Source organism: Oryctolagus cuniculus, chromosome 4 (assembly GCF_051225735.1).
Source record: "Oryctolagus cuniculus isolate XC-2025 breed Fujian yellow rabbit chromosome 4, ASM5122573v1, whole genome shotgun sequence".
Taxonomy (NCBI): Eukaryota; Metazoa; Chordata; class Mammalia; order Lagomorpha; family Leporidae; genus Oryctolagus; species Oryctolagus cuniculus.
The window spans coordinates 34,418,514-34,446,073 of NC_142870.1; the positions used below are offsets into that span (position 1 = coordinate 34,418,514).

Sequence of the window (27,560 nt, forward strand, 5' to 3'; positions counted from 1 at the left end):
GATTAGCTTGACTGTGGAAGACAATCGCCGAGGCATCTGCTCGGTTAATTTTGAGAGAAAATTTACCAGATGGAGGCTGAAGATTTAAGTGATTAGAAGGTAGTAGATTGGAATACAAATTGGATTAAAAGAAATTAGATTGATATAAATCGAATTGAGTCACAACAGTTTGTGTTGTTGGTACCAAGGGCCAGTGGATTATGGGAGAAGCAGATGCTCCAATGAGATAGGAATGAATGTGGCTGTGACAGTCCATCTGCGAAGGTCTGCGGATCGAGTACATCCCTAATCTCTCTCTCCATTTATCAATGCCATAATGTTAATTAGGACTTCATTCATTAAGTTACTTACAGGAGAAAAAAATCTCACCCCTAGCCCCTCTCCGCTTGAGAATTTGTTATTCTGCCAAGAACTGGAAAGCTCTTTTCAGCTGAGCTAGCTACAGTTGACGGTGGGGTGGACCTGGGTCCTTACCCTCATGCATACACCTGCCTTTGGCGTGCATCTAGGATGCTTGGAAATATTTGCTCATGTATTTCTCTTTACAAATATGCAATAATTTTGAGCCTTGGACTAATGTCTAGTACAGCTCCACCAAAAAAAGAATGGATACGTTAAACTAAAATATCATTTTACCTTTTAGACTTTCTACTTTTATAATCACCGGGGTTACAGATTTTAAGAGCTCAACTGTTTGTCGTGCACATTAACTGGCAGATTCTTCCTTGTGGGAAAGAAGTGAGAACAATTTTGTTCTTAGGATTTTGTAAGTGTATTTGTACTTGTGTGTGTGTGTGTGTGTTTGCTGTCTACATATAGCTTATTCTTTTATGGAAACTCCCAGGTTACAGACACTATCATATATTTTTATGTATACAGCATGTGACCCTGATTGTCAAAGGAAAAATTGAAATGAAAAGCGAAACATCCATTTTTATATTTGTGTTTGTATTGGGAATATGATTCTTTGAAACCCAAGAGTCATTGACACGGAAGCCTCATTATTACACCTTTGACAGTGACATTCAGCACAAAGAAGGTCTGTCTTGGATCCCATCCAGGAGAACCGAGCCAGTGGAGATCCGTAGGTGATCTCACCTCTAAGGCAGCCTGAGACCGTGGACTCGGAAGATAGCCAGGCAGAAATGCCCCTGAGTATTATTAATAATCAGACAAATAGAACCTCTGCAGACTACAGCGATGAGATGGGCAAGACTGCAGTATGGCATTCTGTGATACAAGAAGCATGGTGTTAAAGGTTGTGCCAAGTCCTTCAGAAACAATCATGCTCGCAAACGTTCGCCATCCGCCAGTGCCTAAGCTGCAAGTATTTCTGCTTTTGTTCTGTGAAAAAAGGCGGTGGCTTGTGCAAACGCATATTAAGTGTTGTCAAACTTTGCATTTATTCAAGGAAATTCTATGGCTCATGAGCTCTTCCCACAAGGTGCTCAGTGTAGGAATACTATCCGTCTATTTCACACTCAACTGATTGGGGGTTTTGGTGCAAACTCCCAGGTCTCTAACACTCAGGTGGTTTTGTAATCACTCTTACCACTTGTGAAAAAAATTTGTTGCTTTTAAAATCCCTACTTGGGGAGGTGGGGGTGGGAGAGAGGTTGCAGGCATTGTGGTATAGCAGGTGAAGCCATATGCAGTGCTGGCATCCCATGTGGACGCTGGTTTGAGTCTGGATTGCTCCACTTTCTATCCAGCTCCTTGCTAATGGCCTGGGAAAAGCAGCAAAAGATGGCCCCGGTGCTTGGGCCCCTCCCACACAAGTGGGAGACCCTGACGAAGTTCCTAACTTCTGGGTACAGCCTGGCCAGCCCTGGCTATTGTGGCCATCTGGGGAGTGAACCAGCAGATGAAAGATCTCTCTTTTTGTGTTTCTCCCCCCCCACCCCGACTTTGACTCTGACTTTCAGATAAATCAATAATTCTTCCAAAAAAAAAAAAAAAAATCCCTACTTTTTCTATTTCAAGAATTACCAGCCATGTAAGAATCAAGACTGACCCTAAGGTTTTCTGAATCCAGAATCTATGCACATTCTCTGCTTAGGCCCTTTATTTACCATTATATGTGGCTCATTTATTTATCCAATTGTACACTCATACCCCTTAGTTGATCAGAATGAGTGTATCAAGCTAGAATGAAAGTGGAGGGAGGGGGGAGGCTAACATATAAGTCTGTAAAGCAGCAGTACTCATCATAGTTAAGAATAATCACAGAAAATTGGTCTTTTGCTCTTGTGGGAGTGACTGTCACCTAAGATAATTAGGTATTCAGGGGTCAGTCCCTTGATTCTGTTTTGACACTTCAGGTTCCAACCCAATTGTTAGTTGTCTGATTGGTGGTGGTTGACTTCCTTAAGAAGCATCAATACGTGAAGGTGGTGCTGATTGAACCTGGCCAAGTCACGCCCTGTGCTCTTGTTCATGCCTTTGTTTCTATGCCTGGTCACTGGGTGTTTACTATCTTTTTGAGCCGCACTGAGAATAATTAATGTGATCACTTGCTTGCAAACCAATGACAACAGGAATACAGGCTCTTCCTTTGCTGATTGTGGACAGAGTTAAAACAGTTGATATATTTTCCCTGTGAAATGTGTTTTCATTCTTTGTGATTGTGCATGTGTGTGTGCACATGGGAGCATGTAGGGTCAAATTCTGCATAGCAGTCATGTAAACAATGAGGCTGGTGAATACATGTCAATTACATGGGTGCTATTACACTTTTTTTTTTAAATTATTTGCTAATGAACTTAGCAAGAATGCTTAGAGATTGTATTAAGGCCCCTGTTTGATAGGTGATAGTTCTTTATTTATATTAAAACTACTCAGAAGTCAAATGGTGAAAAAAAAAAGAAAAAGCAGCCAGATTGTATCAACACTTGCACTGTGTCTCGGGATTCTTATCAGAGGCAGTTGACCCACGGTCTTGATTTCAATATGGGCAATTTAAATAAATATATCAGGCACAAGTTACCTCAAACAGAAGGTTCTGCATCTCATTTTCCCCCTGCTGTCGATGTGTGTATTTTTTCATATTTTCATTGAATGCAGAAAACGAGAAATACTGCCAAATTTTGATACAGTGAGTGATACTCCAGTAGCTTTCATTATAAATCAGTGTCACAAGGGCATCATGGCAGCAGGAGGAAATGCTGTCCAAAGAAATACTCAGTCTTGGCATGGTGGTTGCGGGCTGTGTGTACCATCAGAAGACACACAAGGCAATTTGCTTAATCCTTGCTGCATAACCTAGATTTACGGAAGTCCAATTTGTAACTCAGCTAGCCAGATAAATGGATTTCTTGTGGACAATGATGTGAGAATTTAGATCATCCCATGAATGCTTGAGAAGATATGATTGGCTTATATACTCCTTTGTTTCAAGAAAAGCTATACCTAGTTGTCCTAAAATCCTTATATATTTTGCTAGAAATAGATGAGGAAAAGGAACGAACGCATTTGGAAGGGAGAAATTCTGAGGCTTTTGGAATCATACCGAGAGAAATGGTGACTGTGGAACTGAGACAGACAGATGTGGAGGAGGAAGGAAGAAGCCACAGCAACCTCTGCCTCAATGGATATCAAAGAAATGGAAGAGTTAAGTGATACAAATAGGCTTTCAGCTTTAGGAACCTGAAGACAGAAGAAAGTGATGTCTGCAAGAAAGAGGAGTGAGGTCTGGGAGGAGGGAAGTGGTGAGGGATCCAGTTTGAGATACTTTGTAGCACCTGGAGTGATGACTGGGGCCTTCTGTTGGGCACTGAAACAATACCTATGACTTTCATTAACCGAAGACACTCAACTAGTGATTTTGACTGTTGTCTTCAGAGGGAGAACACCCGACAGGGAGAGGGAATGAGCTTTCTGTGGGAAGCATTGAAGGGAAGAGACAAGGCAAAAACACACACACTCTGAAAGGCATGAGATACTCGTTTGGAAATTATTAGACTGGATTTTAACTTTTAGTTCAATAGTTGACATACAACTCAAGGAATTTTACATTTGTGTTTTCTAGTATTTATGATGGAAATTTACAACACAATTTAACTGCTAACAATGCTCTGTTTTGTAAAAAAAAAAAAAAAATGTCTACAGCAGTGTATATAGTTAAAAAAAATGTTAAACCCAAAGCATAGTGTTTATTACCTCCTTTGAGAGCAAGATACCTGCATGGAATATGAAGCAAACATCATTAACTCGTTTACAATTTATACACTTTACATTTTCTCTCAGATTTTTTTCTTTGCTGCTTGTTTATCAAATACAAGTTGTCAGAGTTTGATGTATTGAATACTTGACTGTAAAAGGAACTTCTTGCATTTTAAAACACCACGTTCTTCTATGCTATTGTTATTCTTGTCTTTCACAATTACCATACTGCTATACATTTTTATTCCCCCTCCTGTCAGCGTTATTATTTTCTTTTCCTTTCAGCATAATCCAGAATAATTTTGTGTGTTCCAGTCCTTTTGCTATGTGGCAAGAAAGCGTTGCCTTTTGAGAGTGGCTAGAAGGAGGTTAATTCCATGTCCACATGGTAATAACCTGGGGAAACCTGGTGATGATCGCTTTCATTTGATCCCCCATCTGATAAGGCTTCAAAAGAAATGGACTGAGTGGAAAATAATGTTTTTCATAAGTTTTCGAGAAGGTGCAGATGTTTTTGAGAGATCCAAGGAAGTGATGCTCATATATTTTAGTGAAACATAATTCAAGCAGAAAAAGCACATTTTAAACCATTTATAGCATTCCCATTTACTGCTATTCTCCATTCAGCAGAAAACTAAGCTCTTTTTTTCCTGTATACACAGCATCTTTTAACTGAAAGCTACACTCAGTATTTTTGTTGCAGCAGTGATGTTATCTGGTGGTCATTTTACTCTGAAACAAAAGACATCTCTTGAAAAAATGTAGTTTTATTAACTTGCCCACTTTTAAAAGACATCATAGATATCACAGACAAAAATGAAGAGAAACTAGATATCTGAAGGAGAACAGCTAATGATTTGGGTAACTCATATTCCTTATCTGCTCGAGTCACTCCAATTTGCCATTGAAATTTTACCAGCCATTTGGGTAGCCTTGTCGATGTCATATCACAATCACCACGATTTACCAAAGAAAAGTAGAAGGAAACTTACTTTTAAAAATGAAATTTATATTAATTTTTAACTGCAATGTATAAGATAAGGGCAAAATTCACTCAGAATGTATCCATGGGATCCTGAAAATTTGAAGACAGCATTTATTCTAAGCTATTTACAGCCAATTAAATATGGGTTCCTTTTCAGCCTACTTTGTGTTAGAGCACTTGTCTACGGTGTTTAGAAGTGAACACTTTCCTCTCTTGTACAAAGGGAAAGTGAATTCAGGTGTGTATTCTACAAATCCCTCAGCAGAAACGTGATGCTATTGCCTCCATGGAGTTTGGTCAACTGTGAAAACCTATTCATTCTGAGTGTGATAGTCAACGACAAAGCAATAAGTACAAGTTGTATTCAACTACCTTTATAAACCTTCTTTGCTCCCTGTGTACAGCTTCAGAAAAGAATTCCAAGAAAGAAAATTAAATCTAATATGACTGCTCCTACCATGCAGGAGAAAAGCCTTTCTTTTCATCTTTAAGATCACTACACTCATCTGTGACTTGGATATTTTCTAGCCTTATTTTAATGATGAACAATCTAATATAATAGTAATCTGTAGATTTCAAGGAAAAGTATATTGGTTAAAAGGGAGAAAATGATTTTGTTTTGAGCCCCCCCCCCCCTTTGTATCAGAGAATAACAACTCTGACTCTGCTCTTTTTAAGATTTATTTGAAGGTTAGAGATACAAAGAGAGAACGGGAGAGAGAGACAGAGAGCGAGGGAGCTGGATTGGAAATGGAGCAACTGGGACTCAAACCAGAGCCAATATGGGATACCAGCATTGCAGGCAGAGGCTTAACTTTGTATACATGCCATAGCACCAGCCCCCTTGACTACCCCTTAAAGCTACTAATATGGAGTAATTACAGTCAATATTTTGATAATATTCCTGCTCCTGGCATGACATTTACCTTACGTCATGTTATTGTCACGTCACAAATTTTCATTTGCTATTCTTTAATCCCCTTTAAATTTGTAATGAAAAGGCAAATGAAAAACACATATAGATACTTCCTATGTATTTATTGTGCCATGATATCAAAATGTTTATTAGGTTCTATAAACACTGGCACTTTTTACTATTTCTTTTTGCTGTTTTAAAGAATTATTTATTGATCTTTGAAAGGCAGTGTGACAGAGTGCTAAGGAGAGATAAGATCTAACTTCTGTCTGCTGGCTCTGTTGACAAAATACCTGCAGTAGTCAATGCTAGGCCAGGTGAAAGCCAAGAGCCAAGAACTGCATCCAGGTCTCCCACATGGGTGGCAGGAGCCCAGCTACTTGGGCCATCATCTGTTGCCTCCCAGGGACATTATTAGGAAGATAAATCGGAAGTTCACAATAGCCAGTACTTGAATCAGGCATTTGGTTATGGGATGTGGGTGTCCCAAGTGGTGGCTTTCCTTGCTGCACCACAATGCATGCCCTCTTATTAAGAATTTCAATACAATATTTTAGAGGAGCTAAACAAGTGATTAGGCATCAATATTTAATTAAATTTCTATGAATGTAATTTAGAAGTTATTTCCTCAACGTGCCTAGACAATGATGCCTCTTACTAAAGTCCTATGTAACCAATTTGTCAGGAAATGTGATAGAAGTGTTTAGATGTGATAGGCTTTTTATAGGAAATTTTTTTGCGAGGCAGGAAGTGAAAGGTAGAGAGAGGTCTCCCATCTGCTGGTTCACCAACAAAATGCTTGCCATAGCTGGGACTGGACCAGGCCAAAGCTGGGAGCTAAGAACTCAATCCAAGTCTCCCATGTGGGTGAGAGGAACACAATTCATTGTCAATCAGTCTGGAGTCAGGTGCCAGGGTTGGGTAATGAACCCATGTGCTCTGATTCAGATACCTTCACTGTCATCTTAACTGCTAAGCCAAACACCCAGTACTGATTAGATTTTTTTCATCAAAAGGTAACTACTCGTAGCTCCATTGTTGGAATAACAGAAGTGATATGTTTATCCGTGCATTTATATAACATTGAACACCGTATATTTCTAGCACTACAACTTAATATGGCAAAACTGAGTAAGGTGCAGAGCTATGAGAAACTCAGACCCTTGGGGTGGGTATTTGGCATAGTGGTTAAGATACTGTTTAGACAGCTTGCATTCCATATTGGAGGGCTTGCTGATGTGTGTTCTTGTCTCTGCTATGCTCTCCGCTCCAGTTTCTTGTTAATACATATCCTGGGGGTGGGGGTGGGGGAGGGAAGCAGCAGGTGATGACTCCAGTGGTTCGGTCCCACCCACGTGGGAGACCTGGATTGAGTTCCTGGCATCTGGTTTCAGCCTGCCTAAGCCTCATCTGCTGCAGGCATTTGGAGAGTGAACCCATGGATGAGAGATCTCTGTCTCTCTATGTGCCTTTCAAATAAGTAAGTAAATGAGAATTTAAGAAGCTTAGACCCTTCAGATACAGATAAAGTCCTTTAATTTGCTCCACAGGAACAGGCAGCAGCAAAAAATCAGAGATAAGCAGAAACTATTTTGAATATTCTCTGTTGTCAAAAATGGCCCAGACCTTGTAGAATGGTGGTGCATTGTCTTCATGGGGTCATAGACTCCTTTCAGTATAATGATAGAGCCTATACTAAAAACAGATTATGCATTATCATAATGCTAATAATAGTAACATTTTCTTAGTGCTTATTGTATGTTCAGCACACGAAGGAATCTCATTCTGTGTTTCCAGCCGTGTTATTGGATTGATACTGCTATACTTTATAGATAAGGGAGTCGTTTTATGGAGAGGGTAAGAAACTTGCTTGAGTTCATACTCCTCTCCAGCATTTGACTAAGCAATTTCGAGTCAGACTCCCCGGACTGATGGAGAATCTATATTAACTCTCAAAGATATGCCTTATCATTTCCTAGGAAAGTTCAGGCACATAAACACAATTTTGCATACAATTTCTGAGGTATCGTCCCTTACTTCCTCTCTTCATAAGGCAATCCATGGTTTCAGAACCATGATAAAGAAGATAATGGAGTGGTGCTGTGAGAATCAAGGTAGCCCTACTTGCTCAATAGTTGACTGCTGATTAGAAGTGAACAAGCCTGGATTCAGTCATTGTGTGTGTCACTTGTAAATGATGTGATTAATGCCCTTGACACATGACACTTTTAATTTGTTTTGGTAGTGAATTGGCCATTATTCCTTTAACAGACTACTTGGATTGTACTAATAATTTCAATACCCTCAATATGCTATTTAGCAAAAGAGCTTTGCCTAGAATTTTAACTAGGGTCATTGAGCCTTTCTTTAATTTTATAACACCACATTTTGGATCAGAGGAAAATATGTCAGGAGTTTTAGGCAAATTTATCAGAAGTTAAACATTTAACAAAGCTTAGCACATGTGTTAAAGTCTCAGTGTAGATGGGAACGCTGTTTTCTAGACATTGACACTGGGGCCTTTGGCATCTACAATTACTAAGATGAATGCCACTGCTGCTGAATTTTTGGAATATGTGAACAGACCTTAAGAAGAATAGAAGGCCAAATGTTATCACTCGATCAGGAATTTGTGTAAGTAGTCTGCCATTTTCTGGAGACTTGTTCATAGACTCCACCAAATAAATGTCATATGGCTTTTAGAAAATGATACATTATTAAACAATTCAATGAGTTGGGAGATTGTTTCATTGCATCATCGTTTGTAAAACCAAATAGAACTTTAAACCATATCAAAGTATTATGACTATGATAATATGAAGTTAAATTTCAAAGATACCATTCCAGGAATAGCGATTGTTTTTGTTACTGTGAAGCAAATCTACATAACCCATGAAAACCTCTGATTTGGTGGCAAATCACCCTTTAAAGAATGCCTTCAACCATGGAAGACGTAGCAAATTGATTTGAAATAGTATTGGATGAATGTCCAGGTTAATACATTCTCTCCTCACTGAATTGTTGTGAAATGAATTTATAAACTAGGGAATTAATTTGATATTGCTTAGAAGGAAAATCACCCCTAAAAATTACCGGGAAAGTTCTCAGTAGTTTCAGACTCTGTTTTCAATGTTCTGTGTATGTTCCCATCCATGTGCCCCTGGATTCGTTAGCCTTCAGCTCCTGATCTGACTTCAGAAGCCAGTCCTGCGTTTTCCCTGGAGGCTGGAGCTTTGTCACCAGGGCACACCAGTTCAGGGAACATCAGTGACTCAGTGCCTTGGATAAGGGTGGCAAGAAAATAGAATATTTTCAGAAGCCATGAAGCTCACTTGATGAAGGCACTTGAATAACATAGAGCAGTACAGAAAAACAGAGGGAAGACTATTGCAGTGCTAATGTTTTCAGTAATTTCCATTAACAATAGAAAGTTAAAAGTGTGAAGAATAATTGTGAAATTCAGAGGAAAGTTTTGTGACTCTGTCTTAGTTACCTTCTCCTAAAATTATAACCAGTAATCCTGAATCAGGAAGGGAATTTTGAAGACCTGTGAAGATTTATTTGCAGTATTGGATCAAACATTTTCTTTTAGCAATCCATATTTGCCAGTTGGTGTTTAGTTAAAATCGTTTAAAGAGCAGTGCATTTATTGGCAATCTGATAAGTTTCATAGAAATTGAAGAATAAATTCCAGGAGTTACCTAGCTGCTTAATGTCTTTTAGAGGCTGGTGCTGTGGCATAGTGGGTAAAGCCGCCACCTACAGTGCCAGCATCCATATGCCGTCTACTCCTCTTCCAATCCAGCTCTTTGCTCTGGCCTGAGAAAGCAGTGGAAGATGGCCCAAGTCCTTGGGCTCTTACACTCACGTGGGAGACCTTGGAAGAAGGTTCCTGGTTCCTGGCTTTGGATTAGCTCAGCTCCAGTTGTTGCGGCCATTTGGGGAGTGAACCAGTGGATGGAAAACCTCTCTGTTTCTCCCTCTCACTGTGTGTAACTCTACCTCTCAAATAAGTCAATAAAAATCTTAAAAAAGTCTTTTAGGGGCTGGCACTGTGGCACAGTGGGTTAAAGCCCCAGCCTGAGTGCCAGCATCCCATATGAGCACCAGTTCGAGTCCTGGCTGCTCCACTTCCAATCCAGCTCTCTGCTATGGCCTGGGAAAGGAGTAGAAGATGGCCCAAGTCCTTAGACCCCTGCACCTGCATGGGAGACCCAAAAGAAGCTCCTGACTCTGGCAGTTGCAGCCAATTGGGGAGTAAACCAGCGGATGGAAAACCTCTCTCTCTCTGGCTCTACCTCTCTGTAACTCTGCCTTTCAAATAAATAGAATAATTCTTTAAAAAAAGTCTTTTAATTCATTCCCTTTTTGGAGGTGTGTTGATACCTGCCACTTCTGCCAGCTGGCACAAAACTTTGAAGAGCAACCTTTATGAAAGTATAGTTTATTTTTATTAAAAGTATGAGCATTAATCTAAAATGTGTACCATTAAAAATTTTACTTTACTCTATATTCACAGATTTAAATTGCTATTAATTATCTTTTCTTTGAGATGTGTCCTTTATTACATCTATGATGTGACTTAAAGAGAGCCTTAAAGAGTGAAAGGGTATACGGAGTTAGTAGCAACTTACTTTCCCATCTGCCTCAGTTTTCTGATGATGAAATACTACTAATAATTTTTTTTATTCAGAAATAAAAAAAATCAACTCCTGTCATTTGGTGCTACATGGATGGTAGTGGAGGACATTATGTTAAATGAAATAAGCCAGGTGTAGAAAGAGAAATACCACATATTCTTTCTCATGTGAGGAAGATGTGAGAAAAGATAGTAGAGAGAATAGTTATTACCAGAGGCTGGGAGGGTTAGGGAAGAAAGCGAATTTAGTGAAGTTGGGTAATGGATACCCACATAAAATTACATGAGAGGAATAAATACTATGTTCAATAGCATAGCAGAGTGACTACAATTTCCAGTAGTCTATTGTATGTTTCATAAATGCCTAGAAGAAAGGAGTTTGATTATTCTCAACTAAAATAAATAATTGTTTAAGGAGATGGAAACACTCATTATTCTGATTTAGTTCATTACGTAATACATGCAAGTAAGGAGTTATCACATAGATCACCATAAACATGTACAAGTATGTGAATAAAGGTGGGTGATTGCTAAAGGTCTTATAACTAATCATACAATGGTTTAGGAAAAAAACAACAATGCAAAGAGCAAAAAGTAACTGAATCTATTGCTTAGGACTTTCTATTTCAGAATTCCCAAATATGAGTCAGAAGGAGGGATGATGGAAGAAAAGTCACCATGAAAACTAGGCTTGGACCCATGTTCAAAACTGAGAGAGAAACTTCAGTTCATGGATAATCTACTTTTTCCCTCATTCCAAAAATGGGGCCCTGGGAGGAGATGATCTTTTGTACTTTAGTTTTATGTCTGTTGAATCTTGGAAACTAAGTAATAGGGACCTGCTGAATGCTGTCTTGTACAACCAGATTTCAGGATCAGGGCAGTCTTTTGAGTTTGACAAGAATCCTCTTTTACCCATATGAATTCCCTTTCATAATCTTAATGTTTTGGGGCTAGGACATGGAAAAGCTATGTTTACATTTATAATAAGTAGTACTTCTAGGCCTTAATTTTTATGTCCTTTCTAATTTGAACATACTTTTGGTAACATTACACTGCTGTGCTTCTGAAAATTTGGGAGTTTTATAAATTTGTTTAGGCCATTGGCAAATCAGAAAATCTCTTGAGAATGTTTCAACAATACTCAAATAAGTTTTCCAAATGTTGACCTTCTCACCACATCTAATCACATTGTAGGAGTTATAGGAAAATCCAAATAGTGATCTCATAGCCCTTTCCTGTTCTTCCTTCTTGATAAGAAGTGTACACAGGAATTTCATAATCATAAGGAATTCAATGATGGGAAACTTGTAGAGACAGACTTGATGGAGTGATGAGTCCTCCCTTAACTCCACTCTGTTTAAAATTGTCTTAGCTTACTGATACCATGGACAGCATTTGCCGAGCCCTGACACAGGTTTCTTTTAGTGGAGGAAATTTTGAGAAAGATTTTGTTGACAAAAGGGAAAGCAGTAACAACTTTTAATTATTTTGAAATCTAATGATAAGCTCTCAGCCTGGTGTAGGTTAATCTACCAACCAGTAAAACATCAAGAAAAATGACCCTCGGGAAAGAGAAACTCTTGTCAATGTGTCTAGAGTTTTACCAGCTACATTTCAGAAAGAATATTTGTAATAGTTTACAGAAAGGGGGGGAAAAAGCTGTAGTAAATGTTTATTACCTACCATGGTAATCTCTCTCTATATTTTAATCTTGTAACCCAACTGGTGATACATTGTTATTTTATTTATGCCTGGTGTAAGTCTGATTCATTAGTTAATAACGATATTGATAAACTATAGTACTACAAAGTGCTTCCTCTTACTGTGGGATGTTAGGGAGTCTTTAGCTCTTTATATAGTACCTTTGTATGTCTTAAACTAGTACATGATAATGTCACACAGTCTCTCTGGGTGCTTTTAGGAATGGAGCAATCAGAATCTTCTGGAATTAATTTGACTAGGATAACTTATGGAGAAATATTTATTTAAAAATACCTACTTTATTATGAACTGGGATGCACTGTTACATACCGTTTTGAGAAATAAAAGCAGGCCCTGCATAGAGGTTTTGCTGAAGAAAGTGTTCTTTACATTTTGTCTCTGACTTGTTAAGGAATTTTTTTTTTATTTGATAGGTAGAGTTATAGACAGAGAGTGAGAGAGAGAGAAAGGTCTCCCTTCTGTTGGTTCACTCCCCCAAATGGCCGCTATGGCTGGCGCTGTGCCGATCCGAAGCCAGGAGCCAGGAGCTTCCTCCTGGTCTCCCATGCGGGTGCAGGCGCCCAAGCACTTGGGCCATCCTCCAGTGCCCTCCCGGGCCACAGCAGAGAGCTGGACTGGAAGAGGAGCAACCAGGACTAGAACTGGTGCCCATATGGGATGCCGGTGCCGCAGGCGGAGGATTAACCAAGTGAGCCAGGGCGCCGACCCCATGTTAAGGATTTTTTATGCCATCAGAGAAGTCTGAAATGTATTGCTTGACTTGTGGAGAAACTGATAGTTGATAGGGCTATCTAATTTGGGAATGAAAGGTAAATCTTAGTTTAAGGAAATGCTATCTTCCAATTGAGCCATGAAGCAGGAGCATGTCACTTTGAAACACATGAACTGAAATCAACAAGTGTCCTTCTAGGTGCCTTAGCCTCCTTTATTATATTATGTAATTGAAATCACTTCCTGAAAACCAAAGTTTTGTGGCACTCCCTGCAGATGAATGATTATTGGCCCAACAAAACTGCATGTAACTGTGTTCATGAATTATGACTTACACTGCAACTTAAAAAATTTGAAGTGCTAATAAACCATTCGGCATTTTGAAAATTAAATATTTTACCAAAAGTCATTACAAAGTCATTGTTTGAGGATCCCTGAGAAGCAGAAATAATCCATTATGTAAATGTGAGTGCTTAGAACATTATTCAAAGATGCATCTGCATCCGGCTGACTAATTTGATGTTGCTGTGGAATGCCTACATCTAGCCAAGTCCAAGTGCATGATGATCTCTGGAGAACATGCTAGAATGCAGCTTTGTTTCTGATGCAACCTGTTCAATATGAAGACTAAGAAGTCATATTAAAGAGAAACAAATCCCAGTGCTTTGACAGCATAGATATTAAACTTGGAACAATGCAGAGATTAGTATGGCCCTTGGGCAAGGATGACAGTACAAATTTGTGAAGTGTTCTATATTTTAAAAAAAAAAAGTGACAGGCAATTCTGACATAGTCTGAGAATCATACTTTAAGAAGCACAGAAGATGGTTTCTTCTTAAATTATAATTAGTGGCATTCATTTAATACATTTTACAGAAATCAACATTAAAAGTGGGGTTTGGGGGATTAGCCTAGATACTTTGTACTTTTCCATTTGTTTTTAGAGAAGTGTGGCACATTCTGGATTAAAGATACTGAGTTTTAATTCTACCTTAATTAACTGTTCTAGAGAAGTCATGTGATTATTTCATAGCTTACTTTCTTCGGCAATCAAAATAAGCATTTGAGTGCCATCTTTAGTGTCCTTTAATTTCCATTACTTTTCTTTTATAATAGATAAGAAAAGTTGAATAAAATGTTTTTAATTAAAAGTTGACCAATTCCAATTAATACTTGAATGTAAAAAGATGCCAAGCTTTTTTGTTTTTTGTTTTTTTTTTGCTATCACCTGCAAGTGAAGTTAGAAATTGTAGTTTTTCTGAGACATTGTTCTACCTGTTCGTATTGGGGTCCTGATTATCATTGCATGTTTGATATTAATATTACCATCAAAGTAGTTCTTTATTGGAAACTTGGAGTAAAGGGTTTTGCGATCCTAATAAAATACATATAAATTGAAATGAGTTTAGCATTGGAATGTCATTGAACAGGTGCTCTATAGTAGGGATGGCAAATTTTTTTGTGTAAAAACTTAGATAAGGATCTCAGACTTTCTAAGCGCCAGAAGATCTCTCTTAAGCTCCTCTTCCTCTGTTTCCTCTTCCTATCCTCCGCTGCCTTCCTTTTTCTTCTTTGCTCAATTTTCTTTCTTTGTCCTCCTCCTTTACTTTTTCTAAAAATATTAGAAATCTAAAAATACTCTTAGCTCAGTCCCAGGCCAAAACTAGTTAGAGCTGTAGCAGTACGTCTCAGAATTCAGTGTGCACACACATCCCTGGTATGGAGTGAGTCTTGTTAAAACTCAGAAGCGGATTTCACAGGTCTTGGGGTGAACCTCAGAGCCTGCATTTCTAACTGTATTTGGGTGAAATGGGTGTTGCAAGTTGGGAACCACTCTTTAACCATCAAAACTTTTCAGGTTCAACTGTCTTATGGCACTCTCTGTGATGAATAGCCCTCTCTTCTTCTTCTTTTTTTTTTTTAACTTTTATTTAATGAATATAAATTTCCAAAGTACAGAATATGGATTACAATGGCTTCCCCCCCATAACGTCCCTCCCACCCGCAACCCTCCCCTTATCCACTCCCTCTCCCCTTCCATTCATATCAAGATTCATTTTCGATTCTCTTTATATACAGAAGATCAGATTAGCATACATTAAGTAAAGATTTCAACAGTTTGCTCCCACACAGAAACATAAAGTGAAAAATACTGTTTGAGTACTACTTATAGCATTAAATCTCAATGTACAGCACACTAAGGACAAAGATCCTCCATGAGGAGTAAGTGCACAGTGACTCCTGTTGTTGACTTAACAAATTGACACTCTTGTTTATGGCCTCAGTAATCACCCTAGGCTCTTGTCATGAGCTGCCAAGGCTATGGAAGCCCCCTGAGTTCACTGACTCTGATAATTTTTAGACAAGGCCATGGTCAAAGTGGAAGTTCTCCCTTCAGAGAAAGGTACCTCCTTCTTTGATGACCCATTCTTTCCACTGGGATCTCAATCGTGGAGATCTTTCATTTAGGTTTTTTTTTTCCCCCCAGAGTGTCTTGGAATAGCCCTCTCTTCTGCTTGGAGTTTGAATCCCCCAATGAATTCGACTGACAACTCAGCTTTGTGTTTTTTGACCAAATAATGGAATTAATTTGAACAATTTTGTAGAATTCCCGGTAGTTTAGTGGCCCCCTGATAATTTTAAAGGCCTAGACCTCTTTGGACATTTTCTGAAAGCTATTCCACCTCCCTTCCCATTCCACCTCCCCTCCTACACAAAAAATAAATTTCAAAGAATTCATAGACTGACATAAGGCTTATCCATTGGCTCCCATCCTAAACATCACTGTGTAATATCTAAATTTAAGGAGGTACAGAATTAATTCCCATGTTTTTACTAGCATTTTAAAATTTAGATTGCAGCTGTATTTTTGTACACCTATATATGTTTTTCTATCTATCTGGGTGGTGAGACCTTTCAGTTTTATTTTATACATTAATTAGCTCTTATAGGCCTGATGATGACATTTCACAATCTTTATAGTTAAAAATGAACTGCTGTTAGGAATGAACACACATTTACTTGGTCGTGGTGCTTTTTCCTTGTTACCTTTTAAAAACTTTATTGATAATAATTCATACTACAAAATTAACCTCTTTAAAGTACATAATATAGTAGTTATTATATCAACAGAGTTGTGCAACCATCACTGCCGCCAGTTGTATTTTCATCACTCCCTAAAGAAATCCCATCCTCTTTAGCAGTAACTTCCCAATTCTCTTTCTCCCTCCAAGCCGTTTCCATTCTCCAGTCGTAGGCATCCACCAGTCCACTTTTTATCTCTATTCTAGACATTTTGTAGAATTGGAATCATAAAACAAGTGGCAATTTTGACTGCTTTTGTCTTCAATGTTCTTTCATGTTGTTGCATATATTAGTATTTTATCCCTTTTTATCACCAAGTAATATTCCATTATATGGGTATATCTCATTTCATGTGTCTTCATCATGGACATTTTATTCAGTAGATGGACTTTTGGAATTTTTCTACTTTTATGAACACTGAATAATATTGCTTGAACATTCTTGTAAAAATTTTGTGTGAATATATGATTTCATTCTCTTGAGGATATAAATAGAATTGCTGGATCAGAAGATAACTATTTTGAGAAACCTCCAGATTGCATGCCAGTGTGACTGTCTAGCATTCTTGGAGGCTTTCAGTTTCTCCATATACCCTGACAATATTTGTTATTTAAGTGAAAATCAGTGTGGTTTTTGATTTGCATTTTTCTAATAGCTAATGATACTGAGCATCTTCAATTCTTTTTTTTTATTTATTTGAAAGAAGGAGGTAGAGATTGAGGCTGAGACAGACAAAGATTTTCTGTTTGCTGGTTCACTGCCTTAAATGCCCACAAGAGCCAAAGCTGGACCTGGCAACTCAATCGCAGTCTGCTGTTGTGAGTGACAGGGACCCAACTTCTTGCGTGATGCTCTACTGGCTCTCAGGGTACGCATTAATTAGCAGGAAGCTGGAAATGGGAGCCCGCACTTATACCCATGCACTCTAATATGGGATGTTGGCATCCCAAGTAGCATCTTATCTGCTTTGCTAACTCATCCTGTTGTTAAGTGTCTTTTAATGTGTTTATTGATTGCCTAACTCCTTTGTCTATTAAAATCCTTTATCCATTGAAAAATTTTGTGTGTAATTGATTATTGAGTTCTTTATTCTAAATATGAGATTACATCAAGACATTTGTGGAAATTGGAATTAAAGATGAGTTTCTTTTGGTGCAAAGAATTTTTGAAATCTATGCATTTTTTTGGTAGTATTAATTTTCCATGAACATTTTGGAGACATTTCTTTGCCTGGATTACAGAAATTTTTGTACTGTAACAAGGTTACCTTTAATTCTGTTTGCCATACTCTCATATATAAGGACAATTATCTGAGTGCTTATTGCGTGTGCGTGTTTTTCTTTTTTTTAAGTTGATTTCCATGTATTTGAAAGACTAAGAGAGAAAGAGAGGGAGATCTTCCATCTGCTGTTTCACTTTGGAAATGCGTGTAATAGCCAGGCCTGAGGAAGGTAGAAGCCAGGAGCCTAGAACTCCGTCCTGGCCTTTATGTAGGTGGCAGGGGCCCATGCACTGTAGCCATCATCTGCTGTCACTCAGGAGGCATTAGCTGGAAGCTGGTTTGAAAGCAGAGTAGCCAGGATTTGAATGGTTCTCTGAAATAGGATGTGAGCATCACAAGTGGTTGCTTAACGGCTGTGCAACAATGCTGCCCCCTAAATCTTACTGCTAAATTGTTTATGTACTTTGTCTCTTTCTCTTCTAAGGCTCTTATTTTACAGTTTATTTAATGAATATTAGTGCATTTCAAGTATCATTTTGTCCTTATCCAGGCCCACTTCCAAAGCAGGTAGGGTACTATAAGATGTAATGAGCAGCACCTGAGTTGCATGGGACATTGATATCCTTCCCTTTTGTAATGAAGCAATTGCTTTTTTTCAGTAGAGCAATGTAGATCACTCATCTGGAGATTAGACAGGAATGAGACGGATATCTAAATCAGATAGCCGTTCCATGAAAGGTGACATATAACTCAGGATGGATTTCAGGATGGAGTTCTGTGGTGTGTTCAGACCTCTGCATTTGAGAATACCACATTTCAGAACATGATGAGCCACTCATGTGTAAATAACTTCGGAATATGTTTTATGATGTCTTTTAAAAACAGTGGTTACTTTCTATAAGCTGTAAATTCATCCTGGTTTAGGGACCCAGTGCATATGATCTGTCACCTCCATGACTATGACGCTCACTGTGAGTGCCCATCATTGTGCTTTGGTTCACTTCTGTTCATTTGAAAATGTTGACCTTTGTACCGCAGATGACTCTCTGGCTTCGGCACCTAACACTTACAATGTGTTTTTTTTTTTTTTTTTTTTTTTTTTTGCATCAGAAGAGATTAAAAAATGGAAGTTGGCAACATTTAAAAGTTAATCATCAGAAAAGAGAAGATTCGTTCACAAGAAAATTAACTTCCTTTTATTAAATTAAAATAGCATTTTCAATTAGTAGTGAAAGTGAACTGAAGTAACATAGAGGAGTAAATATTACTGCTGTTTATTGAGCAGAAATGTGCTAATATTAGTTGATTGGTTTGGAAATTGGAAGACATTCTTGTTCTGCTCATCATCCTGCCCCCAGTCAAGGGGATTTTTCATAGCAGTGTTTGCCAGGGTATTTCCAGAAATAATGAGCACTGATACTGTAATATGTTGCTTTGGATATTTTTAACTTATAAATGGAATTTTGATCTTGGGATACAAACAGGCTCTTCTCTCCCCATATCTTATACCCTTCATGGGCCTCACTTTCTTTGCAATCACATGAAAGTCATTGCTCCCTGTCAGGCTTCCTCACAATATGGTGTGAATCTGAATCCTGTCGAACATTTGTATTATGATATGCTTTAGGGCTCCCTCTATTTTCCTATCTTCAGCACTGTTTCTCCAAATTAGATTCTTTTTAATCTTCTCTTGATCCATTTAAGGTCCTCTCAGCTGTCTTTTTGTCTCTATTGCTATACATCCTGTGTATTGCGAGCCAAAATTTCTTGTAATACAGATAGCGGTGTCAGCACCTCGTCAAAACTCTTGGAGTCTTACAGCATGAAGGCTCCACTCCTCAGCGTGGTATTGAAGTGCTTGGATACCAGACCAGTCTCAGGCCCTGAGACTCCCTTGCACCTGTACCACAGGAGCTTCCTCCCTGACTATGGGTGACCATGCACCTATTATTTCTCTGCCCTTTTGCTCATGACGTCCTTGCAGTCTCAGTGCCTCTCCCTCAGTTGCTGTCTTTTCATTTTCTTCATGTCCACTCACATGCCACCTTTTTGGGTAGAAGCCTTTTACGGTGAAGGTAGAGTTCACTTTTTCTTTTTCTTTTTTTTTTTGTTATAATGCGTATTTTATAACTCTTTGTGGCACTCATTGCATTTTAACATAGTGACTTATACTTTGACCTACACCTTGGTTCAAATTCCATCTCCAATGCTTATTTCTTCTGCATTCCTGGCGACACAGATCTGATATCCTAAGCTTTGTCTTCATCTATTGTGTTGGGATGATACATGTACATAGTTTGCAGGTCTTTTACACTGTATAACACAATGCCAGCTTGGTAAGTGGAATCTATGTTTGTTTTCTGAGTTCTTGCCTACTAGACTTTATTCCTCAGTAGATAGTAAGCACTTTGAAGGTAGGAAATTAGTCTCATGCATCTTGGTATCCATCCCAATACGTTGGTCCCAGAAGAAAATCTCTTTTACTTTGGCTTGACATGATTCATGGAACATGCTAAACTCCTGTGAATTAACATATTAATGCGTTGCTATGATGCATCATTCCACAGAGAAGTTGGAATGGCTTATGGGGTGCACAAAAAAGAAAATAAGATATAAATTAAATTAATAGCATTCAATTAAATAACTGAAGCACATCGTTTCTCCGTTAGAAACCAAAGTGAAACAGAAGGTGTAGATAAGGAAATGTTAACGCTTGTCTTCATTCTGTCCTGTTGCAGGATCTCGTCTTCGCCAGGAAGACTTTCCCCCACGGATCGTGGAACACCCTTCAGATGTCATCGTCTCTAAGGGCGAGCCCACCACTCTGAACTGTAAGGCGGAGGGCCGACCAACACCCACCATTGAGTGGTACAAGGATGGGGAGCGCGTGGAGACAGACAAAGATGATCCCCGATCCCATAGGATGCTTCTGCCCAGTGGATCGTTATTCTTCTTGCGCATCGTGCATGGACGCAGAAGTAAACCCGATGAAGGAAGTTACGTGTGTGTTGCAAGGAACTATCTCGGCGAAGCAGTGAGTCGAAATGCATCTCTGGAAGTGGCATGTAAGTCAGATCCTCGTTTGCATGCTTGCTTTTATTTACTTGTAGTAGGCTTTTATTCTCACAGATACTTCACATGGAGAGACAAAAAAGCATGCTGCCCAGTCTTACTCTGCCCTTTCTGAGGCAATCTGGTCAAACTAAGGTCAAGCTACGTGTTGCAGCCAATCTGTTGATATTAAATTAATGTGAGGATTATGTTAAATTAAAGCAGGACGACAATGATGCTGTTCATATTTAAAATTTGAATTATTAATGAGAGATATAATCAAGTATTAAAGTTTGATGTTAAATGAAAATATGTGTAGCTCATCTTCACATACAAGGGATGAATTTAATATTGTACTTCTCTCTGACACTTATTTATATATAAATAACAGTATGTGACAATTGTGTGTGTGTATGTGTTGCGTAATTTGCTTGTAAAGCTTTTATCACACAACCATAAAAAGAACCTATTCTCTTATTCTTTAGATTATTTTCATTCTTCCCTCCTAGATGAATTCAGGAATTATTTCCCCAGACATGAAGGGTTGACTATACCAGTGGCAATAGCCATTCCTTTATTTATTTATTTTTTTTTTCGGTGGTAAAACTTAGAAGAGATCTGCTTTCTGTGAGGACAGAGTGTTGACACTTACGAGAGTTTCTCATTTGTACTCAGTCCTAGAAATCGGCAATAGCTAACCGTGTGCCCTGATTGTGGTGGTTTTCATCGACTCATTTACTAATTGGATATCCAAATAGCAATGGTACATCAAGATATCAGTGTGTTGCATCTGTTTGAACTTTGGCTCCATATATCCATGGATTGTTTCTAGAACAAATATAAAATATGATATTTTTTTCTGATGGATAGGTGAAGATTTGGGATCATAATTTAATCATACAATGCTGGTTGTAAATTATCTATTTTGAGGATATATTCTATCTGGAGTGAATTGTAAACATAGTTAATAATTTCATTTGTACCTAAAAGTATTTTTACTCTTTAAATTTCTAGTTGCAGATTAGGTCTTGGTAGAGAACATAATTTAAGAACATCAGGATGCCTGGAGTTTATTTTTATAGCTGGGAGGGAAAGTGATAAACATTAGCTCATGGTCTCATGTCTTCAGTTGAAGTTGATACTTATCACATGCTACATGGTATCATACTAGATTACAAAACTTTTATATAGGTGTAGAGAAATCCTCAACAACATAACATTGCCATTTTATATACAAGCCTCTTTTGGTAAACAAATTATACTATTTCGTATGCTGAAACCCCAGTGAAAGCTGGTTCTTAAGCAGCCAGTCTTCTGATTTCTAATTTCTGTCAGAAATTGGGAACTCAATGATGCACATAAAGAGTAACTTCAATAGAGAAAGACTAGATAAATCCTAAGGATCCACATATTTGTGAACTTTGAGATAAGGACATTATGATGTTAACTAGCATTGGCAATTTGGAACCAGTTAATTTCATTTTTATAAAATGATACTTCAGATAACACTTAAGTTAAATGCAGTTTTGTGAGATTTTAAATACATTCAAAAAAACCTCTAGAATGGAAATATTCCTAATTATTCCATTTTTATTTTGAAATATTTTATTTCTGGAACCATTTAAACATATTGAAACATTTCAATGCCATATTCTATTGATTTTTTTCCTACAACAAATCTCTTTGTGGTGAATAATGACAGGCATTAGTCTCCAATTTTGTAGATGAGGAAAATGAAGTCCATGGTATTTAAATGAGCAGGATTTAGATAACAAAAGGGGATGTAAGACTGATCCTGAATCTTCCAATGTTTAGTTTTAGTGAATTTCTTTGTATTAAGAGAAATGATGCAAAATGAAATCTTTTCTGTTTTCTAATAATAAACTTTTTATCTACTCAACAAAGAAGTACTTGAAATCTAACAAATTTTACTTTATAAAAATAAAGTTTATCTAAGTTGGTCAGTGATTTTAATCTTTAGTTGTTATAAACTTATTTTTTCCCTGAGTCTTTAAGTTTCTCCCAATACATATCTTTTATTTCATCGAAAAGGATTGCTGTATTTCCTAATTGCATCATTAATACTGAATCAGACTGTTTCAGGGAGAAATTTACATCATGATATTTTTTCATGTAATACAACAGTAGCATTTTTTTTATTTTGAAATAAATGAGCTTTAAGAAATGCATGACCTATTGAGGGAAAACAAGAAAGGTTCCAAATTGGATTTAGCTGGTGAATAAAATTCTTCTAATGCTATGTCAACAGTTCATGCCATTTGAGGCAACACAAGATTAAATAATACTCACTTACATGCTGCTCATCTTTTTCCATTAACTCATCTGTCTTCTTTTTCCTTATGTATTCCATAAAACATTAATATGGAAATTTGTATCTAAGCATTGGGATTTTCCATAAGATACATTTAAAAAGTTATAAAGGAACAACTGCAGATTATACAGTTGTTTGGCCTTCATATTTTAGAACAGTGAACATATATGCTCAATCATGGTGTCATGTCTTCACATATTAACAAATGGAAAATGGGAATCTACTGGAAGAGCTGTTAAAATACAGTAATGAGGAAGGCACACTGTAATCTCAAAGAGCTCTGCCTGTCAGAATGATGCATATGTAAGCAAATAATTTTAATCATAAATTAAAGAGACAAGTAGTACAGCCCATTATAGAGACCTCTAAAAGATAGTAAGGAACTCAGGAGGAAGAATATTTGATGATCTCTACAGAGATGGATATAAGAAAAGGTTCTAAGGGGTACATTATTTGAGCTCTAATATGAAGGTGAAATGAGAATGTCTCATGTGGAAATTGAAGTGAAATATCATTCTGGTAGAGAGACTAGAAATCTAACTGAACACTGTATTTGCAGAACTGTGGGTACCTCAATATGAGATTGGTGGATAGAATATGTTGGGAAATTAAGCATGTGCAGAATGATAAAATTTAGACATTTCTTATGGGATAAGAAAATCTTTGAAAAAGAATTGCAGAGTGTGTTAAAGGGATGATTGAAGTCACAAGTAAAGAATTTGTCAAAAATTCAGTATGAGATCGATGCTGGATTGTGAGCTGAAAACAGCAATGAAGATTGACAGGAGGAAATAATTTGAGACATATTTATGAATTGTAAGGAATATTATTTTGCTTTTTTTTAGCTGAGTAACTGGTATATATTGCTAACGTCCATAAAAATGAAAGGTGAGAAGAAATAAATATAGTGGGAATAGAAGAGTGTGCTCCGCTTTGTACTGTTGACTTATCAGCAAGATATCAAGATTAGGATGTCTCAAAATTCTCAGAGATTGATGTCACGAGAATACATTGAAGTAGAGATTTGGGAAGAATTAGCAATGGAAGAGGCTAGGGCTTAGAAGGTATCTAATACGATATGGCTAGCCATGTGGTAAGAAAAGCAAAGAAATATTTTTGCTACAGGTTTATGTATGTGTGTATGCACGTATGCATGTGTTTGAAAGACAGAGTGATAGCATGCATGTATGAGGGAGACATAAGCAAGAGATCTTCCATCTGCTGGTTAACTCTCCAAATGACTACAATAGCCGGGGGTCGGCCAGGCCAAAGCCAGGTGCCTGGAACCCCATCTGGGTCTGCAGTATTGGTAGCAGGGGTTCAAGCATATGGATCATTTTTTGTTCTCTTCCAAGGCCCATTAACATGGAGCTGGATTGGAAGAGCAGCCGGAGTTCGAATGGGTGTTCATACGGGATGCTGAAGTCAAAGGCAGAGACTTAATGCGCTGCATCCCAGTGCTAGCCCCAATAAGTATTTTTAAGAAAGAAAATATGATTGGCACAATGTAAATGCAACAAAATAGTCTGATAAAGGAGCCAGCATTGTGGCTTACTGGGTAAAGTCACTGCCTGAATGACGGCATCTCATGTGGGCACCAGTTTATGTCCAGGCTGCTCCACTTCTTATCCAGCTCCCTGCTGGTGGCCTGGGAAAAAAAGCAGCAGAGGATGGCCCAAGTGTTTGGGCCTCTGCACCTATGTGGGAGACCAGAAGGAAACTCTTGTTTCCTGGCTTTGGCCTGGCCCAGCCCTTGAGTGAACCATCAGATGGAAGATCTATCTCTCTCATGTCTGTCCCTTTCTCTCGCTCACATAAATAAAAATCTTTTAAGAAATGGTCAAATAAAAGGTTCAGTCATCCCTTCGTATTCATAGGGGTATTGATTCACCATGTCCTACATAGTTAGTCCAATGATGGTTGTATCTGCACTGAACATGTACAGATTTTTCATGTTATTCCATAAAAAAATACAGTATAGCACCTATGTATATAGCATTTACATTGTGTTAGCTATTATAAGTACCTAGAGATGATTTAAAGTATTTAAGAGGATGTGCATGGGTTATATGGAAATACTACACTGTTTTAGGTAGTGGACTTTAGCACTGTAGACTTGGATATCTTTGGGATGGTCCTAGAACAGATCCCCCAGGAATACCAAGGGATGACAATACCTGCGGTCTCTAGTGATAGAGGGCACAGCAGCTAAAAAGATGGATAGGCGCACCATCTGGCGTGGTCGGCATGGCAAATGCTATCTGTTCCTTCATTGACATAGATGACAGTGGCGGTGGTGGGAGGGTGGTAGGTGGGAGGGGACAGGGGAAACGAGGAAAATCTGGAAGCCATGCACTTGTACTGTATGGGATTAGCTAATTCTTTACTGTCAGAACTTGTGCTGCGTGCTGTAAGGTGTTCGGAATCCTCTCTGGCCTTTGTCTAGGCTATCCCAATCCGATTGTGACAACCAAAAATGTCTCCAGATGTTGTCAGTTGTCCCATGGAGGATAAAGTCATGTGAGAACCACACTGGATCTGGGCTTATCTAAGTCATCGAGACTGTGTCAACCTGATAAGTAGGAAATAAATTTGCTAGGACTTTTATAGTGAAATAATAATTGATAAAGATTTGTTTCATCCAGGCTTTGGTTTTCACGTGAGAAATCTGAGATTTTGCTGTAGTATGCCATATGGAATTTAATTTCCAGCTATCTTGGCTGGTTGTGTGGAAGTTAGCCTCTTCTTTACCTTACCATTATTCTCTCTCTCTCTTTTTTTTTTTTTTTTTTTGTAATACTTGCTCCTTTAACACTCCCACATTATCCAGTGGAACAGCACAGTGAAGTGGGGGAAAACATTCAGGACCAATCACTGCAATGGAGATTGAATCCCTTATCACATACTTGATTTTTTTTTTCCTTCTTGTTTTTGGAGAAATTAACAATCCAGAAAGTAGTGGTTTTTGGAAACATTTGGAGTTATGCATGGTCTTTAGGCAAAAAGTGGAGTTTAAGAGTTAGGGAACAGGATTGCCAGGCGCTTGCCTAGCACTCAAAGTTAATAGGTTGTCCGATGGGACCACCAAGGGAGCAGCAGAAGAGCTGGTATGGATCAGGTTTCAGTTCTGAACACCAGTGCACCCTGGGTCTGGAGCAGGAGGAGTAGTGCAAGGGGTCCTCGCGCACACTGGCGGCTGGGCTGCAACCAGCATCACTGGCAGCCTCTAGGGATAGCAGCTGTAGCCCCAGGTGGTAAATATATGACAGCAGCTTGATCTATCGACCAGGCTAAGAGGGGGGTTCTGGCCTAAATGAAAATTCATGAAAAATTGATGAAGTCCCCAGATTATTTTTTCCGTTTCCTTTTCTCCGCACTGTGCCAGCGCAGAGAGAGGAGATTAAATGAGGTGCTGAACGCTGTAGGGGCAAGAAGGTTGTGGTTCAAAGGTCAGAGGTCACAACGAAACCGATCCTTGTGTTTCTTGCCTTACTTCCAAAGCAAAACACAAGAACTTTTCAGATTAGCTGTGGTTTACTTTGGCTTTGATAAAGAAAATAGCGACATGTTTGAAAGTTGGCTTTTGATGCAACTACAAAAGACAGAACAGATGTGATTCATAATTCAATGGGTGTCTAAAAATAGATTGAATTCCATAAATGCAGGGTGATTTTGTTTCTTTTTCTTTTTTTCCCCTTTCCATGTTTTAAGACTCAAGCTATAAGGAAGTCATTTAGAGAAAGAAAAGGTCTTGCATTATTTATAGGTCACAGATTGCTAGAGTAGCAAAGCTATGGAACACTCTACAAACATAATGATCCTGTTTGCTTTAAATCCAAAACTAAATTGGTGTTTTATCTGTACAAGGAAGAGAGGTTACAGGCACAGACTGACTTTAGTGGGAGAGGGCACGAGTGCCATTAAAAATGAACACAAGGTAAATAGTTTTCTTGCTATCTTCAAGTTAATAAATATGTAAATTTTTGTGTTTTGGTTTTACTGTATGTTGGCAATCAATGAGTCTTATCCAGACGAAATATATTTATCCTTCAAAAGAGATACAAGATGAATTAAATTTCAAAATATCTTAAGCCATGGAAAGCTTTTATTTGTAAAGCTTTATTGAGATACAGTTCGCATTAACATATAATTTGCCCATTTAAGATACACAATTTGGTGTTTTTGAGTCTATTCACAAGGTTGTATAACCAATGCCACACTCTATTTTAGGGCCTTTTTATCACTCCTCAAAGAGACCCTGAATCCATTAGCAGTTGATTCCCATTCTTCCTGGATTCTCCAGTCCCTGTCCTAAGTAAACACTAACCTACTTTCTGTCTCTACACATTTTGCACATTCAGGATATTTCATAAAATGGAATCACAGAGTGTACAGTCTTTTGTAACTTGCTTTTTTCTCCCTTAGTACAGTTTTCGCGGATCACCTTTGTAGCAGTTATAAATACTTATTCCTTTTTATTGCTGGATAATATTTCATGGCATTGATATACAAAATTTTAGTTCATTTGTCACTTGATTGACATGTGGGCAGTTTCTACTCTTTGCCTATTACAAGTAATGCTTCCATGACCACTTTTTTGTGTGGACATACAGTTTCATTTGGATGTTTTCTTGTGTATATACCTAAGAGCAGAACTGCTAAGTCATATAGTAACTCATTTTGAAGAGCTTATATATGCTTTTAGAGTATAGATTAAGTGATATTTATTAGTGC

At 38.1% G+C, this 27,560-nt stretch overlaps 1 protein-coding gene and 1 pseudogene across 21 annotated transcripts in view; both read left to right on the forward strand.

The window, feature by feature from the left end:
• ROBO2 (roundabout guidance receptor 2) overlaps positions 1 to 27,560 on the forward strand; it is a 1,407,887-nt gene that overhangs the window by 828,621 nt on the left and 551,706 nt on the right. For all 21 annotated transcript variants that reach the window (XM_089330658.1, XM_089330657.1, XM_051859425.3 and 18 more), the window contains exon 2: positions 20,182 to 20,508. In XM_089330658.1, coding sequence (XP_089186784.1) covers positions 20,182 to 20,508 — 327 coding nt within the window. The remainder of the gene's footprint in view (positions 1 to 20,181; positions 20,509 to 27,560) is intronic.
• LOC127483050 (U6 spliceosomal RNA) lies at positions 13,798 to 13,898 on the forward strand (annotated as a pseudogene).